A 21,487-nucleotide genomic window follows, 5' to 3' on the forward strand; every position below is an offset into this window, starting at 1 on the left:
TATAACAAATACTATTACGAAAATAAAAAAGGTGCAAAAAAAGTTTGTACACCTTTCGAAAAATTTACATAAATAATGTTATTTGTTGACAAATCACCATAAATCCAGTCTCCCAACTCCAAATAGGCATCCTTGACTGATTAAAAAATAATTTGGATTGAATATAAAGTTTACTAACTACTTAGTATAAAAGTTTATATAACTCTGGAAATTCTATAGAAAACTTATCTTAACTTAATTTTGAAATCTTCTAATTCAACTAAATGTCAATATATTACCATAGAATTGCAAAATAAACATTTGGGAGTGGGTATAACACCGTTTTGGGGGTCTTTGTATCGCTAGAATAGATTTTTCGTTGGAATTTCGTAACAACCCGGAATTACGTCGTCGGAAAATCCGCCGGCATCCGAACCGGTCCACAAATCACAAGTCAACCTATGTGGAATCGGAAAGGGCATAAAATTTCCGATCTTTTGATACCCAAACATCTAGGTTTTCTTCAAAACCTACGTTTTTAAATACCTGGGCAAAAAGTAAGTTTGATCCACGAGAACAAAAATTACGAAATTCCATACATTTTTGACAGGTTGCTCAAACGAAACCATAACAACGTTTTTGCTTAGGTATTTAAAAACGTGGGTTTTATAGAAAACCTGGATGTATGGGTATCAAAAGATCGGAAATTTTATGCCCTTTCTGATGCCACATAGGTTGACTTGTGAATTGTGGACCGGTTCAGATGCCGGCGGATTTTCCGACGACGTAATTCCGGGTTGGTACGAAATTCCAACGAAAATCTATTCTATCGATACAAATACCCCAAAACGGTGTTATACTCACTCCAAAATGTTTATTTAGCAATTCTATGGTAATATATTGACATTTAGTTGAATTAGAAGATTTCAAAATTAAGTTAAGATAAGTTTTATATAGAATTTCCAGAGTTATATAAACTTTTATACTAAGTAGTTAGTAAACTTTATATTCAATCCAAATTATTTTTTTAATCAGTCAAAAATGCCTATTTGGAGTTGGGAGACTGGATTTATGGTGATTTGTCAACAAATAACATTATTTATGTAAATTTTTCGAAAGGTGTACAAACTTTTTTTGCACCTTTTTTATTTTCGTAATAGTATTTGTTATATAACTTTTTATAGAAATCATCTTTTCATGAGCTTTTTGTAGCAAAATGTCTGGCATGAGTTTCTGAACAAAACGTAGTACTAGGTTTCTGTTAACATTAAATTGTTTAGATGTTTCATCACAATATGTACATAGTGCCCAAGGGGTGTAAATACTTTTTTTACATACTGTAAATTTGCATCATTTTTAACTGTGTAGTTCGGAAGCAACTCATTAGCAAAATTTGTGCTTGTCTATAGGCTTGGCGGCTCGTACCAATCGGTAAAGTTCCGACCATGTTGCGCCGACATTTAAGTCATGTTCAGGGGAGACGCAACATCAGCATGTTTGCATGCTTTTTTATGCTGCCTCATCGTAATGGCACCGGCCTCGCCTGGTTTCCGCAATAATTTGCATTTCGGTTTTATCATTGATTCAATGTTGAAGATATCACAAGGCAAGGTATTGGTCAGTCTAGCGTAAAATGAATTGAGCTGTTTTGTGTTGTGCGGTCATAAATTTCATTTGATGCCATTAGACCCTGGGGAGTGAGGCGGGTGGGTGGAATCCGAGAAAGATGGCAGATTAATCAGCTATCGAGAAGATATCGCGTTACGTAATGGAGAAACAGCAGGCGTCGGTAGACGGAGTGCCACGTGGACTGGAAACTCGAGATGCTTGCCAGGTGATACGGATTAGGTTAATTAGCTGTTCAGCAAATTGATATTATTACTTATCCTTCGGCATTTTAGCTTTGTTGATGTTTGCGGTGAGTCGCGAATTTTAATATTCGATTATTGCGATATTGAATTTAAATTTAATTCATATTCAAAGTAAAAAACTGTCTACTATATTTTGCAAACAATCTTAAATTGAAATATTTCCCACGAGTTATGCAACTCAAGAATGCATCTCTACTAAAAATAACCACTCGCCGCAGCTAATGCCAACAGTCAAGTTCCAAATCAAACCAAATTGAATAATAACCCGTGCGAAGGATCGGAAGCCTCCATTAGCCAGCAAACTATCCAACATCATACGGCGAACGCTTCCTGGTGGCATTTGCAGCATCCCCTTCACCGTAGAGATCTATCCAATAGCTGTACGGCTGCAAAAGCTCAAGTTCATAGAAAGCGAAAAGCCTCTCTCGAAACAAATGGTTCTATCGGCGCTTTTCATCACTCACATTATTCACCAATCCTTCGACGTTGGTTGGTTTCTTCGCAAAGATCGCGCTTGATGTATCGCGCTGTAGATGATCATCTCACGATTCTATTGGCTTAAGGTTAGACAAACGTTACTGCCAACATCGGTTGAGTCATTTAGCATCCAGTGTTAATTTATGAACCTCACGGAGCTATCTTCACTTCCTCTTCGCCAACTGCCAACTGTCTTGGGACGTCTAGACGACGAAAAAAAATGAAAAGAAAAATGCAGCGAGGAAGGTGCGAGGTGTAAGCTTTGCAAACAAGACGATAAAATAATCGTCAACCATTACTTAAGCACCAAGATAGCATCAACTTAGTCACGACCGAAAGCTACCCAATGCGATCCACTCTGCGAGTTGTACCCACTTCACAAAATGATTAAACCCCCAAAGGTAGACAACCACCCCAACAGCAGAGCAAGCTTTCGAGCTTGCCATCCACAAACGAAGAGCTTTTTGCACTTACCTTCCATAACGTAGACTATGCTGCCCACATCGCCCTCCTTGATGATCAAGCTGCCGGCGCCGTACTGTACCGGGTACATGCAGTCCACGATCTCGCGGATCTGCGTCATCTCCAGGTTCTTCATGAAGTCATTGTCCAGGATGGCGGATTTGATGATTTCGCGGGATCTGTGGCGGAGAAAATGGAGTAATTAGTACAAACTTAATTATATTTTTTTAAATAAATCAGTAGTAAGTAGCAAACGTCAAGACTGATGTTTAAAAGAAGAGCAGTTCCACAGAGAAGGGAAATACTCTTTGGCAGTTCTCTAGAATTTCACAGAAAAAAAACCTTTTTAATTAATGTGTTAATTTTTTGGGATGATTTTTTTTCCATCGATTCTTTGAACCAAAAAAGTCATTTTGCATCAATGATTTTTTTCATAAAAGTCTAAAAAATGTGCATGCTTTTGAGCTTTGCTGTATGACGGAGTTTAGTTTTTAGCTTTAAGAGTTTAAATTTTAGTTTTAAAAGTTTAAATTTTAGCCGAAAAAGCTATCAAAAATCGTTTTTCGATGTAAAATTTGTTTTTCGTTGATTTGGACTTCTTTGAATTTTCATAAAATGAACCGTTTTCGAGTTTAGGTAATTTTCAAGTTAAAATTTTCAGAAAATTTAATCTTTTGCAACGCAAAAGCTGTTCAAAATTACCTTGATAACAAGAAAAAGGATGTGTAAAAGGATAACCAAGCATACGGTAAACCAGTAAATGATTATGATCAAATCATACAAACATTGGGCAAACATTGAATTCTATGTGTTGATTGACAGCAATTTTGAATTTTGCACCATAAAATTTGAACAGTTTTCTTCCTGGTTCCCGTTGGCATGAACTCTGTTCACGTTTACGCGAACTCTTATTTTTTTTTGCGTGTACAATTTTATCTTATGAACATTGTTGATTCAACCTACCCATTCGGCTCTCAACCTTTGAAATAACAATTTTCAGATTTTTATAATCTCAACATTTCAAATGCGTTCAAAATGCATTATTTTACCCTTTTTCGTTTTTTTTTTAATTTGTAAGTATTTATGTCAAATTTCACAAGTTTTTTACTTTTTAACATCACAAACCTAAATTGATTCTTTAATCTTGGAAATTTCAATGTCGTTATCGTTTGAAAATATGACTATTTTTGTTCTTGAAAAATCAATCAAAGAAAACAGAATAATTTACAGGTGAAGAAACTAGGGAAGCAGATACATTTGGTAACTTACTACCCAAATTTGCGTTATAAGTTATTTTTTGTTTTAGTTTTCACGATTTTTTCACAATTCATTTGCTAGTTAAAATAAAAACTTTTGGTCATTTGTAAAAAAAAATCAGACAAAGCAAACAATTGGTAAGTCATACATTTAAAAAACATATTTAGTATGTTCTCGAATTTTCCAGAACTTCAAATAATAGTTCACCAAAAAAATATTGCGAAAACTTTAAATGAAAAAGTGAACATCTAGGGGAACAGCATCTAATTCCAGCGTGCCTCTAATGTTGGCAGGTCAGAACTTTGACATTCAATTAAAGCCAATTAAAAGCGTTTTCAACTGATATCGAGTGATAAATAGCTCAATAAGAAGTGAGCAAGCTAGTTTCTATCAAAAGTTTTGCAAAATTACTTGTTTAAATAGTGAAAATCAGCCAATTGGATGGAGTTAGGAGCGAGTGCTTAACCTGCCAAACATACGAGAATTTCCCCTACCTCCGAAAATAATTTCTAAATAAATTAGACAAAACTTTTAACATTTTTAATAAAAAAGATACATAACAACAAATTTTTAAAAAAAATACTAAAAAATAACTAACATGAGCATGAGCATGAGCATGAGAGATCACCCATGGTTGCCCCTCCGTTGCTGAACAGAACCGTAATATCCTTTCAGCACTACTGATTATAGGCTTCGACGAACTAGTGGTGTTTCCCTTATCAACAGCATGTATGAATGCGCTGAAAAGATAAAACACCATGATTGCCAAAACAAGATCAGTTGCGAATAGGTAGCAGTCATTGGCCACCAACGGCGCCCACCATGTCAGTTTGTAAATCTCGATTTTTAGGGACGGGAATGTTAGTTAGCGCAGGTTGCTACTAGGGCAGCTGATTTACTCTGTGCTTACACCCCACAAGCGCCAGGAACCTGAAAATTGGTTAGTAGGATAGGGTGTTTGGTCAGGATTCATCATAGAAGATGATGATGCGACCCAAAATCATAGTGTTTGTTGAAAGGTATTATATTTTATTCTCAAGGCAAACAATCGGTTGCTGCGGATGAGACATTTCCCGTTTAACTGTTGTTAAATTTTAAATGAAATGGTTTAATCTTAGACAGCCGGCTGTGGAAAGATAAAACCAAATAATATTTATTTATAAAATGAGGTGTTAAACGCAATGCTGCAATGATAGCGTAGTCTGATTTTTAATTATATAATCATTTAGTTCATGAATTTGCAACGGAATAGACGCGACGAACTCAATCATCAAGTGCCTTCCGATCTTCTTTCTGTTAGCTAGATAAGGTATTGATTTTCGTTGCCTCTCGAGCTACGATGCTATGGAGAGGGCTTAACACACAAACAACCGACGTCGAGCCCTCCGAGCTACGGAGCTATGGGAAGGTCTTTTCAACACAAAAAGACTCGCGCACCACACGACGTTCTTAATGAATCAAAATAATTTTGCTGCGCGATAAACCTAACGAACTTAGATCGTTTTTATCGAAAACTATATCACAATTCACGACAAAAATGCGAAACAAAAGGCACACACAAAAAAATCACTTTTCACTCCGAATATTTTTTTTATTACGACCACGCGCTCCCTTTGCCAATTATGCTCTGATGACGCTGCATTTTCGGAGGGTAATTTTCTCCTCGCAGCGCACAATTCACGACAAAAATGCGAAACAAAAGGCACACACAAAACAAATCACTTTTCACTCCGAATATTTTTTACGACCACGCGCTCCCTTTGCCAATTATGTACTCAAATTAGACAAAACTTTTAACATTTTTAATAAAAAGATACATAACAACAAATTTAAAAAAAATACTAAAAAATAACTAACGTAATCAAACATTAGGTTTCTGTTGCTTAATTTCAATAGCAATCAGTTGAAAATAACGAAATTTTAGATTCTTTCATATATAAATGTTTTCGGATAATCTGATGACAGTTTTCAAATCAGTCAAAATATCACAGTGTTCATGCAAATACCTTTATTCATTATTATCGACATTACCGACGGCTTTTTGGTTGTATTTCACAAAAAAAAACCCATAACAGAACGAGGATTGAACCACCAACTTCTTGGTTATTGATCTGACACGCTACCACCGCGCCATGGACGCTTGATGAAAAGTGAGTGAAAGAGCACCAACATATACTTCTTTTTGGAGTGTTGTTCGGGGATGGGCCAGCGTTATATGTGTTGGTGACAACTGCAGATCGCTGAAATTTTTACACGCGGGCAAAATGATCTAGGGGCTTGCTGCAAAAATGTTATAAAATATGACATTTTCTGTAGCAAATCCACTGTTGCAGATTTTGAGATATATTTTTCGTTTGGGTGTATATAGTGAAATTGTGTGTGAAGTTTAGTGTTCAAACGAATTGAGTTTAATTGAATTAAAAAGTGAAGAAAATATCACAAAATTATTCAAAAGATAGAAAATAACTTTCAAATAAATATGCTTTGGATTGCACACTGTCAACAGAAAAATCGCAAACATTTGCATTTTTCCAGATTTTTTTGCGGAATATGACAAATTCCAGACTTTTCCCGATTTCTCGACTCCTTGTACAATTAAGATCATTTTTGAAGTGATGTGAAGTCATTATACATATTAGATTAGAATAGTCAAATTCTTCACAGGTTGTGAAACGCTAGTAAAAAAAAACTGAGAAGTCGATTTTACGGCAAACTGCAAATAAAAAAAAAATCCAATGCAAAAATATAGATTGGTCTCTTGAATATTTTTTCATTTGTCAAGTGTAGAGACATTAAATTGGAAAATGATATGTACTTTGAGAATCTGCAGTAACCTACAGACACTATATTTTTCGGTTATAACAAAAAAATCCATGCCATATTTATTTTGCTGAAAAATAAATTTCAATTTACAATAAATTCTTGTTCCACTACGCTAATCAGAATGCAAACATCTCGTCGAACATGTCTACGAAGAGGAAATTAGTGGGCGATTGGTTTAGTATTCATTCATAAGAGGTATTAGTTTTTCTCACGCTCTTTACAGTGAGCCTTCGTGTAGAACTGTGCTTGATGGACGTCTTAAAAAGTTGTTTTTTTTTTAAATACGCAATTTCAATGAAAAAAATCTCGAAATTTAACGATTAGGTACAAACAGTTTTAAATTTAATGAAAACGAAGCCTCACTGTGGAAGTTTGCTAATCACATTCCGTCGCGCTAACAGGTGAAGGACCTTCTGGTATCGCAAATATTAAACTATTCATCGAGTTGGGGCTCGTTTGATATGCGGTATACCTTCTAGCCGTTAGATAGGCGATCCTGTTAGACGTGCAGAGGAGACCCTCAGCCAACTTGAGGATGTGGGCCGTGCCAACTTTGCGATAAACTTAATGAGTGTTGAAATTAAAGAATGTTTAGCTGAAAGCTTGACAATGCTTTGAAATTGGCGTATTGTTGCAATATTGAAATATTGTTTTCAAGTCAATTACAGATCTTGGCATTATGCTAGATTCAAATATCGTCGGATTACAACTCTCAGATCGTGTAATTTAAAGTCGCGTGAGTGTCGCTAGCGCGCCGATGTTAATTACATTGTTTGCATTAAACGCAACCACGCGCACACAAATTAAATAACGATTAGTTTAATCGCTTCCCAGACGACGCTCAGGACAAACCAGGCCAACTGGTCCAAGTCAGACTAACTTGTCGTGTCGTGACGAGACGCTAGGAATCCACACGGATTGTCACGGATAGCCGTAAAAGGTCTGATTATGATGAGTGGGCCGAACCATTGAGAGGTCCCCGACTTGTAATTGCAGCTTAGAATTAATATTACGACAGCTATTACCTCTTTGCATGAAGGTATGGCGAGAAAGGAATGCCGAAGTTCTCACCGGTGTGTGACGGGTCAATGGGAACCAATTGATTAGAAACATTCGTTTGTCACGCGATGAACAACCACGCGACTTCATCAATACCAGTGTATGATTACTATTCAAGATCTACAAGTTAACATTAACTTTAATTAAACAAATCCTAACCTTTTGATTGTTTGATTGATTTTCCAAGTAGTCTCACTACACGGAGAAAAATGAGTTCCCAAAACCGTGAACAAGCGTTCATGAAAATGGGAACCACAAACAAAGTGTTCAAATCCCATGGTACGTTTTTGGAAATCGTACCATGGGATTTGAACACTTTGTTTGTGGTTCCCATTTTCATGAACGCTTGTTCACGATTTTGGGAACTCTTTTTTCTCCGTGTATCGTTCAATATCGTTTAAAAAATTCTATTGTTTTCTTTAAAAATACAAATCAAACAAGGTCACAAACCATTCATCGTCACCCTAACCTTCTCACCCTATCTCGATGATCCCGTCTGCTCCCACGACCCACAGAGTTGGGGCGCGAAACAATCAATCATAAAATTAGCAATCATTAGCACCCCGGTGCGAGATCTGGCATGGCGTGGTACAAGAACAAGAACATTTTCACAACTCCGTGACATCTACTTCACACCATCTGTCTGTCTGTCTGGAGATCTCGTCGACGGCGAAAGCCCACACATCCCCCAGACGACGACGACGACGACGGACCGTCTGTACCTTCCAGCTATAGAACTCCGCGGAGGCCCAAGTTGACTCAGGTCGTGGCCCAAGTCGCGCGATCCCATTCTTCACCTTTTATGGCTCTCGTGCGCATTTTACAACCATAAAATCTGCCCCCGTATTTGTAGTGCACTCGGTTGCAAAGAGAATCAACGAAGACCTCGAATAAAATCGAAACTTTTTAAAAGGAAACTGAGTGTAACCCCACACGCGACATGACTGTAACAACACCTTTGGACCTCAATGCATCAAATAGGGGGTTTGACAACCCGGCGCGCGGTGCTGTCATCTGGAGGAGGAGGAGTCGCTGGTGATCGAGCATGTTACGCGAATTGCATTTTGCTAATTCATATTCATACACTTTGGCGAGCGCATTTGCATGCCCTCGTCGCGGACTCAACGCGGCAACGGCAGTCGCGACTTGTCACCGTAAAATAGCCCTAACATTTTCATTAGCCAAAGCACACACATGAACCTACAAACACACGCAGACAAACACGTTGGACTTGATGTTCATAAGATGATTTTGAACGGCGTTCAATTTGTTGGATACTTTGTAAAAATTCAAAAGTTATTCTGCAACTCTTCAAATCAACATTTGTTTAATTTTACTGTAATTGCATAAAACACTACAGGCAAAACACACAATTTTTGACAGATCTCACCTCAAATCTCACCGTCACCTTCTCATGGAAAAAGTGGGCAATAAAACATCATTGTTATTAGCCCTGTGAGCCCCACCACCGGCTAATCACTCGGTGGAAAACGTCACGGTCGTAAAATTCATCATTCGGGCACATTTCCATAAACCCACGTGGGCCCACTCGCGATCACAGCAAACGATTAGCGGCAACTGTTTCATTTGCCTATGAATCGCTACCACACTCATCTATAATCGTTAAAATGTCGTAAAGTAGCGTTTTGCCTTTTTTCAGATCATTTGTCTGTATGATTTAGTGGCGGCAGATTTTACTTTCATTTAATTGTTGGCATTTAAATGCAGTTAGAAATGAAAATTTTATTTTGCATGTGTCATCCAAAAATGTTGATTTATAAAATAAATCAAGGAAACTCAAAGTGAAGATTTTTCACACGTTTCATTTAAAAAAAATACTGTAAACATCAATTGCAACACATTTTTTAGTGGATCAAAAGCAACATTGGAAGATGCACTAAATTTATCTATAAATATACTGCACCTTTCCCATTAAAATTAGAGCGTCCAATTTCCCGGGGTTACAAATTTCCCGAGAAACGGGAAATTTTCAGTCAATTTCCGGGAAATTTTAAATTGATTGAAAATTGTTAGGATCTTGGTTTTAATTAATATTATGCAACAAAATTGTAAAGGACATCAACATCAATGGTTTAAATAAGTCTCAAGATCATTTAACAGCTTGACTGCATGAAAAAAAATCATTCAACTACAAGAAAATGTATTTTGGTATTTTTTGATGAGAAATTTTAAACTTGCCTCTGTGACCAGTTTATTGAAATGAGAAAAAAAACATGCAGAAATTATGTTTTCAATGACCAATACTGGTTTCAGCTCTTGAACAAATGGTAAAGCCTTTTAGTGTTGGTTTTACTCCAAACAACCCAATGTTTTCAAATATTTGAAGCAAGCTTTGATTATATTTTTGCATTTTTTGAGAACAAACAATAGAAAGTAAATTTTTAATGATTTTTTTGTATTAGTATGCAACATGATTTAAATTATTCGATAAATTAACATCATTCCACAAAAAGTTATTTTTTCACAATTTTTCACATTTAACTCTCTGACCTGAAGTTGCACCAGCGCTCCATAATTCTTTTACTTCAAATTGAAATTTCTTTAGTACTAAAAAGAATTAATTCATTTTGCACAAATTCGATTTTCATCTCATTTTATCATGGTAAACAAGAGTGTAAAAAATCCTCAATTTTTATTTGGAGGTAAGGAGTTAATATTGTAACATCAATCTGATAAAAGCTTACCTAATTGTAATAATTTAATACTCATTAAGCAAGATCTGAGTTTGTTCATTTATTATCTTTTCAGAGCATTTTCAAAAAATAGTTCCAAAAATTTAAGAAAATGTATACTTCCGCTTGAATTTCGGGAATTCCCGGAAAATTTACAAATTTCCCGGGAAACGGGAAATATTTTTTTTTTTGGGAAATCCCGGGAATTCCCGGGAATTTTTTTCCCGGGACGGAAAATTAGACGCTCTAATTAAAATAGCATCTTAAAAAATCTTTCATCTTTTTTTTGCGAATTTGTAGAGAGATTAATTTTAGCATTGAAACAAATGAGCAACAAACTTATGCATAAGAAATGAAAAAAAAAATTCTAGGAAAATCTAAACTACAGAATAAATCAATAGTATGTAATTATATATCAAGTAGTAAACTTGGTGCAATAGCTTCATTGCCATAATAATGTTTCAATTTTACTAATAGTACAACAGTCTAACAACAATTCATTGCCGGATTAATTGAAAATATATGTAGAATTTCTGTAATTGAAGTAATTATTTCAAAATATATAAAAAACGTAAAAAAACTTAAATCATTTTGTCAACTGAATTCCCAAATTTCTGAAAATTTATATTTTACCTGCTTAAACATGATTTCAGTTGCAGATTTTGAATAGTACTGGTTAAAATTGATGAAATTTTTACAATTCCGATGACTATTCAAATTGAATTTTCGCAATTTAATAACCCCAAAAAACTTTAAAGCGGTCGGTGAATAATTGTAAATGCTAGAGAAATGCCAATATTTTCCAAAAAATCGGGATTCAGAATCATTCAAATAAACACACGTTTGAGAATGATTAAAGAATAATTAACAAAAAAAAAGTTGTACGAGGCATAATTAAAATCTATTTTTTTTAATATGATTTAAATTTGAAATGTTGATGAGCATGAGCATGAGCATGAGCATGGTTGACTGCCAATGAGCTGCTACTCCGTTATTGACAGATCAGCTGAAGTTAAACAATGAATCAAAAATGATCAGTGGGAGCCAACCATCCGTTCACTGTTTAACCCCTGAAGACCCCGACTTTATTAGTCACTACCGGCGCCCTCCCAAGAAGCCTGCAGTTCAACGAAAGGGAGGAATGTTAGTCCGATAGTTGAAGTTGCAGACTCATCAAGCACATAGTTTTTCGCTATATACTTGTTGATACCGCTTGAGACCGTTGAATCCACAGCATCTCCTTCAAGCATCACGTGATTATTTTTTTTTGGGTTAGTGGGATAAGGTATTGGCTTCTCGATGCCTCCCGAGCTACGACGCTATGGGAAGGACTTTCATAACAGATCCGTCGGCGAGCCTTCCGAGCAACGATGCTATGGGAAGGTCTTTCTGGTTAACACACAAAATCACTCACACACAGTTATTTTGCTCCACTATTAACTCAACGATCCAAATTGTCAGCGCGTCTTTCGTTCATTATACAGAATTGGCTTTTGCACCGCAAAAAAAAAAATTAAACCTTATTCGAAAAATTTAAACACAATCCACCCGACGCCGTGCCTTCCGATCAACGATGATATAGGAAGGGCTTTGAAAATCACAAAAGAAATCACTTTTCACTCCGCATATTTTTTACGACCACGCGCTCCCTTTGCCAATTATGCACTCTGCACTCGAACAGCGACACAAAAGAGACGGAAAATAACACGAAAAAAACAGGACTTCGCGTCCCCACAAGCACCGCACTACTGATGCCATTATTTAATTATGATGGCCAATCACCCCATGCACTCGAACAGCGACACAAAAGAGACGGGTTTCATTTAAATTTGAAATGTTGATGATTTAATAAAAAAGTTGTACGATCACAATAGAAATCATTGTTAAATGAGGATTTACAATGACATTGCAATAATGCAATAATGCAATAATAATGATGTTAACCTGATGAATATTTATCAAAAGACACTTTTTAAGAAAAATTAAACCAATCTAGCAATCAAAACATTCTTTTTGCAATTCCGCCGTGAAACTAATTACTTTTCCTGTCATTCTTGAACGACGAAATAGCCTACTTTTCTGTACCAAAAATAACAGAAAGGAAAATTAATACCTTTCAATACCAGTGCTGAAAAGTTCTACTTTTCAGCACTGAAATGGGTGCTGAAAAGTTGAACTTTTCAGCACTTGTTTCGAAAAGTAACACTTGTCAACATTTTTTTTATTCAAACGATTCTTATTGACAAAATACATGAACATTTGACTTAAAATTTCACTCAACGGGTTTTTTTCGGAATTGCAAAAAATGTTGTTTGGAACTCGCTGCAAAATTTGTTTTTTTCAGCACTCTTCGTATTTATCCAACTCGGTTGGATAAATGAACGACTGCTGAAAAAAAAAAAAACTCTTTTTGCAACTTGTTGCATTAACTTCTATTTTATATAGTATTTTCAAAAAAAAGGAAAAAATGAACACGAGTCAACATGAAAAATCTATGTTTTCATCCTTAAAATTGAAGTGCTCTGATTTTGTGAAGTACCAAGAAGTTATCGATATTTTAAAAATACATTTTTTTTATTAAGTTCAGTTTTCAGCTTTTTCCTTGCGGTGTTTTCTATTATCACCATATTATACTCAGTAATGCTCAGTAAAATTGTGTGTTTTAGATAGTGGTAGTTTTTTCCCATTCTGTGATGTTTGCCATAAGAAAAATGGAATTCCTTGTAAAAAATGTAAATTATACATTTTTTAACACGATCTTTCCAACTTTTAGATGTGACTATTTTTTTGTAATTAAAAAATGTTTGGATACTCAGAAAAAAAAAAAAATTTCGGAAGGTTGAAAATTTGGTTGGTTGAATATTAAATCTTTTTTGTGTAATATTCCTTAAAAAATGTGTAAAACTGTTAACCTGATGAAAATTCATCATTTTCTGAGGTAAAATTAATAAAATTTTTTTGACACAAAATCTGTCACCTGATGAATATTACCATCCTTTTTTTTCTGTGTTCCTTTTCAAATGCTATACGGAGAAAAAAGAGTTCCCAAAATCGTGAACAAGCGTTTATGAAAATGGGAACCACGAACAAAGTGTTCGAATCCCATGGTACGATTTTGAAAAACGTACCATGGCATTTGAACACTTTGTTCGTGGTTCCCATTTTCATGAACGCTTGTTCACGATTTTGGGAACTATTTTTTCTCCGTGTTGGCTAGTTTTTTTAAACTTCAAACTATTTTTCTTTAAGCACAACTAATCACACACAGAAAATAAGTTAAATTTTGGAAAGTTGAAAATTCGGTAGGTTGAATATTAACTCTTTTTTGAGTAATATTATATAAAAAAATGTGAACCTGATGAATATTCATCACCTTCTGAGGTAAAATTCATATTTTGTTTTGGCTCAAAAATCTGTCACCATTTCCTGATGAATATTAACATCATTTTTTCTGTGCATGTTGAGTGCAATGAGAGCGATAAAATCGGTTGAAACGCCTCATAATTATGGTTTTTTTTTTTTTGCGAAATTCGACGAAAATTGTCATTATCAATAAAAGGGGAAGAATTATGTCGGCCAAGAAACCCCCAGACCAATTTTGAGCCTTATCGGATAACTTTTTTTTTACGAGTCGTGATGTTTTCATTGGGAATTGCTGTATTATGCGAAGTTATATAATATTACGCGCAGATACATCCAACACATCAGTATGCAAAAAAAAAAAGATTTGCTACATGCCGAATGGCAGTTTTGACAGATTAGAGCTGCTGAAATCAAGCAAATGTCTCGCTGACAAGTGGGACGACACGTGCGGGATTAAAACTGTCTGTCTTTTGCATGCTACAGTCCAACCCACAATTTTAACACAAGGCGCATACTGGTGGAAAACTAGACTCAGTCAGATAGTTGAAATGTCGCGGCCACCTCCAAAGTGCCCTGCAGCTGATTGATTGCTGGCTGGCGGTGCTTATTTGCTGCAGATTTAGGTTTTAAGAGGGCGCTTCGGGCGCCTAGACTGCGAATGCTAATTGAACCATTCTACGACTTAACGGGCGTGCGTTATGGAAATTATTATTAAAAGCACACCACTGAATGTTTATGGGACGGCCGGTTGAAACCAATTGCGATCAGCGTTATTGGGGCTTAATTAATGGTCGACGACCGGCGGTTGACTGAAGTGTAGTCGCTGTTGGCATTTGATAAACTGACGTTACATTTTTGAGTCAATTTCTAAATCTAAATCAACTCAAGAGTATCGGAAAAGTCAAATTTAAACGATTAGTTTAAATACGCATTTGTTTGTAATGATGCCCCTCCAAAAACCTCCCAAAATAGCATCAGCTGGACCACACACATTCCCCCAGCTTCTAAGTATAGCTTACAGTGACGTCTTCGGGATCTTGATCAGGTCGCCCTGCATGCCGGCCAGCGACGACAGCGGTTCCGCGCTGATGGCTTGCCGCTTCATGCGTGGCTCGGCGTTGACCGGCGGCAGCACCCGGGTGTTCTCGACGCCCGGTGACCACGCGTCGAACGTGTCCTCCGAGCAGCGCTTCTCGATGAGGGCCTTCGTGATGGGGCGCACCTTAAACGAGCGGGTTTTGGGTGGGTTAGTTTTTGGAATGGAGAGTTTTCTACGGTGTTCCAAAATACGATTTTTTTTCAATTGAAAATGTTAAGTTTTGATATTTGCTTTTCGGTACAATTGTAGATACAAAAATAAAATATTGGTTGAAAATATCACGAATGACCATTTATAAATAATAATTTCGTATTTTGGAACACAAAGAAAGACACTACTTACTACTTGTCTAAACTTGTCGATTTCATTCTGCAGCTCATCGATCCGATCATCCTTACTGAGCGACTCCTTCTGCACGTAGATCAGATTGTTCGACAGCCGAATCACCTTCTGGTTGAGCTCCCTGATCTGCAGGTCCTTTTCCTTCACCTCCTTCTGCAGCTTCTGCAGCAGATCCTCTAAGTTCCCCGTCCCATTCTCATCCGCCTTTCCACCACCGTTCAGCTTAAAGTTCGGCGGTACCGACAGGTCGCTCTTGTTGCTCTGGTAGTACTCCTTCAGCTTGCGGTACTCGTTGTTCAGGTACCGGATGCTGATGTCCCGGTCACGTACGTCCTTCTCCAGGTCCACCAGTTGCTCATTCTTCTCACGCAGCGTTTCGTACACCTCGCGGAGTTCACGCCGCAGCGATAGGACCGTGTCCTCGATGGCCCGGTGGTCAACCTTGACTTGGCTGCCATTGTTTTTGCCGGTGGCGGCGGGGGTGCCATTCTTGCTGCCGGCCAGACCCGCCGTGGCTGACTTTGAAGAGGCCATCTTGGGGCCGCCCGAAGAGGGGTTCGCGCTGCTGGGTGAGGTGAAATCGATGACTGGTCTTTAACTTTTTTTTTCTTCGCGGAGATGTCACTTGGCTTGATCACAGTTCAGCAATCTTCGACGAACAAGACGTGAATATTTATCCCTTACTGGGGCGGCACATTATAACTTCATTAACATGCGATGACATTGGGCTTTGCGTTTCTTCGATTTTATTGCTATTTTTCCTGATTTCACTGTTTTTTTTTGTTCTCACTCACTTCATTTTCAACTAGATCTGCTGTTGAGGATATTAATTATTGATGAGCAGTTTGTAGAAGGTTCAGCTTTGCGGTTGATCAGTCCCCTCTGGATCTACCCATACTAACATCAAAGGATATTGTCAAGAAATACATTTGAAAATGTGCCTATGTTCTATTAACAGCTAGTAACAACTCCAAGCAAGGGTCAGATATACGAAAAAGCCATCAAATGTGTTATTTTCTTCTCAAAGATTTCAGCGCAGTGACAGCTGATGAGTAGTTTCGTATTTACCCTTAATCATGTACCTGTCAAAGCGAGGTAACCTTTCCATAAATTTAGCAGTCATTTCACTTGAATCAGATAGCTACAACAAACTTTAAGTAATGACATCATTGACAATCAAACGCTGACATCAACTTCTTAAGCCAGTTGAAACGAAAATCTCCGATGTATCAAGTACTACTTCTGTTTGTCTCTGGTGACACTGGATCACCCCTGTATACTTGTCGTCCACATATCAAGTTTCAGCTATCTTTCGCGCCGGATCGCAACTGTCCGCTTCAATCCGATCAGTCCACGTGCAGCACCTTTCGAAAATCGCCCCCAGAGAAGCCCGGGTTGATCAAGTTCCTCCAAAAACGGTGCCGCCCCTCGCAAGAGTGACACCTTCACAACAATAAAGTACACCTTTTAATCTACATTTTACGCTAATTACACGCTTTGGGTCCGGTTTTGGGCCCTCAGGCGGCAGGTGAAAATTTTCGGTTAATTTTTATGGGATTCGCACAGCAAATTGTGCGGTTGTCATTGCGGCCGAGATTCCTCGTAATCCGTCGTGGAACTGTGCGTGGGTTTCTCTTTGTGCGGTTTTATTCTGGGAGTGACAGTGACTTTGACAATGATTGCCGAGAAAATTGAAATAAGTCAGTGATCAACCCATCACGTGCGTTTTTGGACAGTGGATGTTGTCGGTTTGTTCGTAAATTTTAACAGTTTTGGACAGTTGATTGTGAAAGTAAATTGAAATTTACCAATAAAAAAAACATTGAGGTGGTTGGGTCCTTTCTCACATTGATATGAAAAAATAATATCCAAAATTATCATATCTGGCCCCGAATTTTGTAAAAATCTTGAGCACCCATATTTTAAAATTAACGTATCACTTATATACATTGTATGACTCATCTAGGAGTAAGACCCATCTAACATTAGGCCGCTCGAAGGATCCGGATATCTTTTTCATCTAAATAAATTTATATGGTATAAATATATTTTAATCGCACACTTGTCCTACGTTAAATTTTGTAAGTCATTTCGCATCACTAGGTTTTCATAAAGCTTCATACAAAATTGTTTTTAATGTTAAAAAATAAACTTTTGTAAATTTTAAATCAATATTTTTTGAAGTTTATGTCCCTCGACTCTGATCAAAGTCGAGGGAGAGGGAGGGGGTGGGACAAAAAAGTTAATAATTGAAATTACAGGCCACGTTTTAAAATACACCTGCCCGGTTGTTTTGCACTAATTGATTTCCAAAATTTCTAAGTACATGTTTTCAAACGAGTCCAAACATGTTAAATATGACTATCAATGCAGAAAAAGGCATTTTAGATTGTTCTCAGTTGATTAGACTTCTATTTCCATTGAAATTTAGATATTTTTCTGAAAAAAATCTTTTTTTTGCCCCCTGATTTTTCGGACCAATTTTGAAGGGGGGGGGGGGCGACATAAATTTTGAAAAATATTTGTAACGGCCTTACTAATTGAATATTTTTCGAAAGTTTTCATCTTTAAATGTCTTTACCTGGAAAATGGAGCACTTTATCAAACAGGTAATGAAGTCGCTGTAAAATGAAAAATTGACTTTACATCTACAAATGATTTTTTTTTATTCCAGAAATTTCTTTTTTTTTCAAAATTATCCGGTCTACATTTTGCACTTAAGATGTATTTTTAGTCCCAAAACAAAAAAATTAAAGTCGAAAACTAAAAATACATTTTTAAGGGAATAAAACTTTATGTGAATTAAAGCAAAAATAAAAAAATCGAGGTTTCTTGGCCATTTACCTATTTTTCTGAATAGTCCCATTCAAAACCTTCAACTTTGCCGAAGAAACCAATTCGATCTGAACATCCCTTCTCAAGATAATAATTTTAGATTTTGTATGAACATGCCTCAAAGTTATATGGATATTTGTATGGAGAAACTATTGATACTAGATGGCTTTTTTGACAAAGAGAATGAATTGACATAGTTTAATCAAAATAAACAAAATATTTAAAAAACGGTATGCGAATACGTGAAGAACAACTCATGAATTGAGTGTCTAAGGCTCGAGGCAGAAACAAAAAACACATTATTGAAAATTGAAAAAAATATCACAAAATGCTTTTCTCAATTATTACAGTTATGTTACCACCGAAAATTTGCAATGTATTAATGAGTTTATCAAAATATTGTTTTCTGTTTCCAAAAAAAAACAAAATTTGCAAATATTCCAAAAATGCCTATTTTGAAGTTACAATCAATTAAAATTAAAAATTTCTATCAATAACAGGCATAAACCTAAAATAAAATTTAGAATAGCCTAAGGCCGATGCAAATATTTTTCAAAGTTGCCAAAAGTAAAAACAAATGTATAAAAATTTAAATAACAAGCCAGAATCCCAACATTTTGATGCAAAAAGGCATGGAAAATGCATTATACAGCCGTACAGTCAGTTTGCAGTTGGCTGTCCCAAAAAAAAAAAAATGAAAAGTTGTCAAAACTTTTGTGCTCACCCTTGAATAATAGACCTGCAGTGTCAGAAGGTTATGCACCCCTGATATAGACAGTCAGTCTTGGTTTCAAAACGCTAATATGAATTTTATTTTTGACATTTTAAAATTGAATAGTTGTATTATAATTTTGGCTTGTTAGGACATCGGCAACTATAAGCCTACGTTTCTGTTTATTTTTCGATGAAATTTTCTTTTCTTCAAAGAGGTTTCTAAAATAAAGGTAAAAGCATTCAAAGATGTACATTTTTGATAAAATTCTTTTTTTGTACGCAATAAATTAAATATTTCAAAAGGACTCACATATCTAGGAGTGATGAGTTCTTTTGATCTCAAATTTTATTTTGTGACGTACTGGTTGAAAGATCAAGATGCTTAGATCCTAACCTCAATAATATTTACTACCGTCTTTTATGCCCATTAATCTTGTGAAAATTTCAAGGAAGAAACGCATTTCAAACTGAAAAATCAGCAAAAGTTTACGACGCAGACAATTTCCATAATTTATTGAGTGCTTTCCTCCAAATGATTTGAAGAATCATCTCGTCACCGTTGAGATGCTCTAAATTTCGCGGATATTTTTCCACTTGAATGACCAAATGCTGCGCGGTTCGCTAAACGTTTACATCGTTCCGCAACGATTTAGAACCACTTTGTGCGGCAGAGAGTGAGTAGCGTACGATTGATGGTGTTGTTTGCTTTAATTTCAGCCTATATATTTCAGCCACACCTTCGCATGCTGGTATTCACAGAAAGATTAATAGTTGAAAAATAGGAAAGTCATTCAAAAAGAAAATTCTACAAATTTTGTAGATTTCATTTCTTGAACTCACTGTTAATGGACCACCTCGAAAGTAATTTAAAAAAAATCAGGTGATTTTTAAAATTGTTTTTAAAAATGATTTACTGTGCAGCACTCTCTGTTTTTTCACCCACAAGTCAGCGCAAGATTAATTGCGTTTTTCGCGGGCCATCTGTGATCCGGTGTGAAATTTCGAATTTGGCGCGATATTTTCTTTATTTGCATTTTGAGGGGAAGGGGGTGGAAAACGGGGTAAAGGCGGTGTGTTTATGTTTACTTTAATTCGAAGCGTCAGCGGATGAAAATCTTGGCAGCACATCACACGGTGGCCGCCGGGTGGTGACGAAAGGTGTTTATGTCCGGCCACCCCGGGAGGGCAGGGAAGCATTTGCTGTTTTGAAGTCGAGTCGGATGACAGATTTTGATAGTCTAGATGTTAATTTTTATTGCATAAAATGTAATTGAATTACTTTGTTTTCAAATTAATATCAATTAAAAGCGGAATTCTATGTACTAAACTTGCTAAGCTTACAAAAATTTCGAATAAGTTTTTATGATACTTTCAGATGAATCATGATTATTTTCATTTCCTGCTAATTTGATGACCTTCACGACACTCGACACTTCGACAGGATACCTTGCGGGCAACAAAAAAAAAAAGAACTCCAAATTTCAATTTACTGCACCACCGGAAATGGGTCGGAAACCTTCACGCTATTAAGAACTTAATTTTAACGACCCGCTCAATTTCCTTTGGCACGACACCCGATCTCGGTCGTATGTGATCTTCGCGCAGATTTATCCAGCGGAAAATGGTAATATAATTTTGGCCGTCCCCAAAGCTGCCATAAATCGTGTCACAAACAGCAAACCCCTCACTTAAAAACTGTCCAAAAAGTGACTGGCTTCGCTTCGTCATCTGGGACAAAATAATTGGGTAAATCTGTTTTGGCAGGTCGTTCTGCGCCAAAAAAAAACCCGAACGATCCTTGAAACAATAATCCACAAACAATCCCAGGCAAGCAAAAAACACAGAGTGTGCCACGACCCATAACGAGAACTAATTTCCTCCGAAACTGAGAGTGAAAACCCACGTCAACTTCAAGAGTGGAGCTCAAGACACGCCAACATTATAATTAATGGCCCCCCGATGCGGTACGGACACGTACAGTACTGTTCATCAACAACGACACCCCACCTCCTGCTGGAGACGTTCCGTAACGGGGTTGACCCCGGTGTGAAATCTTAGAAAGATAACTTTCAGCGCAGCTACCGTTTTCGAACATGATCAACAGAATCAGCAAGCCTCAGCGGGTGACTAATCCGCGAAGCCGGGGACCTTGCGGTGATCGATTCTTTACACCAGAGTGCTCGTCTAAACCTTAGCTTTGCAAAAGAAAAAAAAACGAGTTCTGTGCGAGCGACCCTGTTTTGTGGTCCCGCGCAATAATCGGATTACCCAAGGAGTCAGCCCTGACTTATCAACGGCACGGTACCGGCGATTGATGGACTGACAGTTTTAGTGCTACTGACAGCTGATGAATGTTTAATCAATACGGGCGCTCGAACGAGGTGATGTGCTGCGGTGAATTGTTGTAAACTGTCAGTTGGAGCTTGTAGCTGAAGAATTGTCAGCAGCTCGTTTGTACTAGAAAGATGATGATGATTGGAAAAGAATTCCACTCCACGTAATTTTCGCTAAAT

At 36.8% G+C, this 21,487-nt stretch overlaps 1 protein-coding gene across 5 annotated transcripts in view; it reads right to left on the reverse strand.

The window, feature by feature from the left end:
* The window catches only part of LOC6037080 (cGMP-dependent protein kinase, isozyme 2 forms cD4/T1/T3A/T3B), a 289,426-nt gene that overhangs the window by 115,199 nt on the left and 152,740 nt on the right, over window positions 1–21,487 (reverse strand). For 4 of the 5 annotated variants that reach the window (XM_038255436.1, XM_038255435.1, XM_038255437.1 and 1 more), the window contains exon 6: window positions 2,802–2,968. In XM_038255436.1, coding sequence (XP_038111364.1) covers window positions 2,802–2,968 — 167 coding nt within the window. Of the gene's footprint in view, window positions 1–2,801; window positions 2,969–15,003; window positions 15,207–15,425; window positions 16,195–21,487 lie in introns of those variants that run through there. The other variant, XM_038255439.1, reaches the window with a different exon arrangement.

Source organism: Culex quinquefasciatus, chromosome 2 (genome assembly GCF_015732765.1).
Source record: "Culex quinquefasciatus strain JHB chromosome 2, VPISU_Cqui_1.0_pri_paternal, whole genome shotgun sequence".
Lineage (NCBI taxonomy): Eukaryota > Metazoa > Arthropoda > Insecta > Diptera > Culicidae > Culex > Culex quinquefasciatus.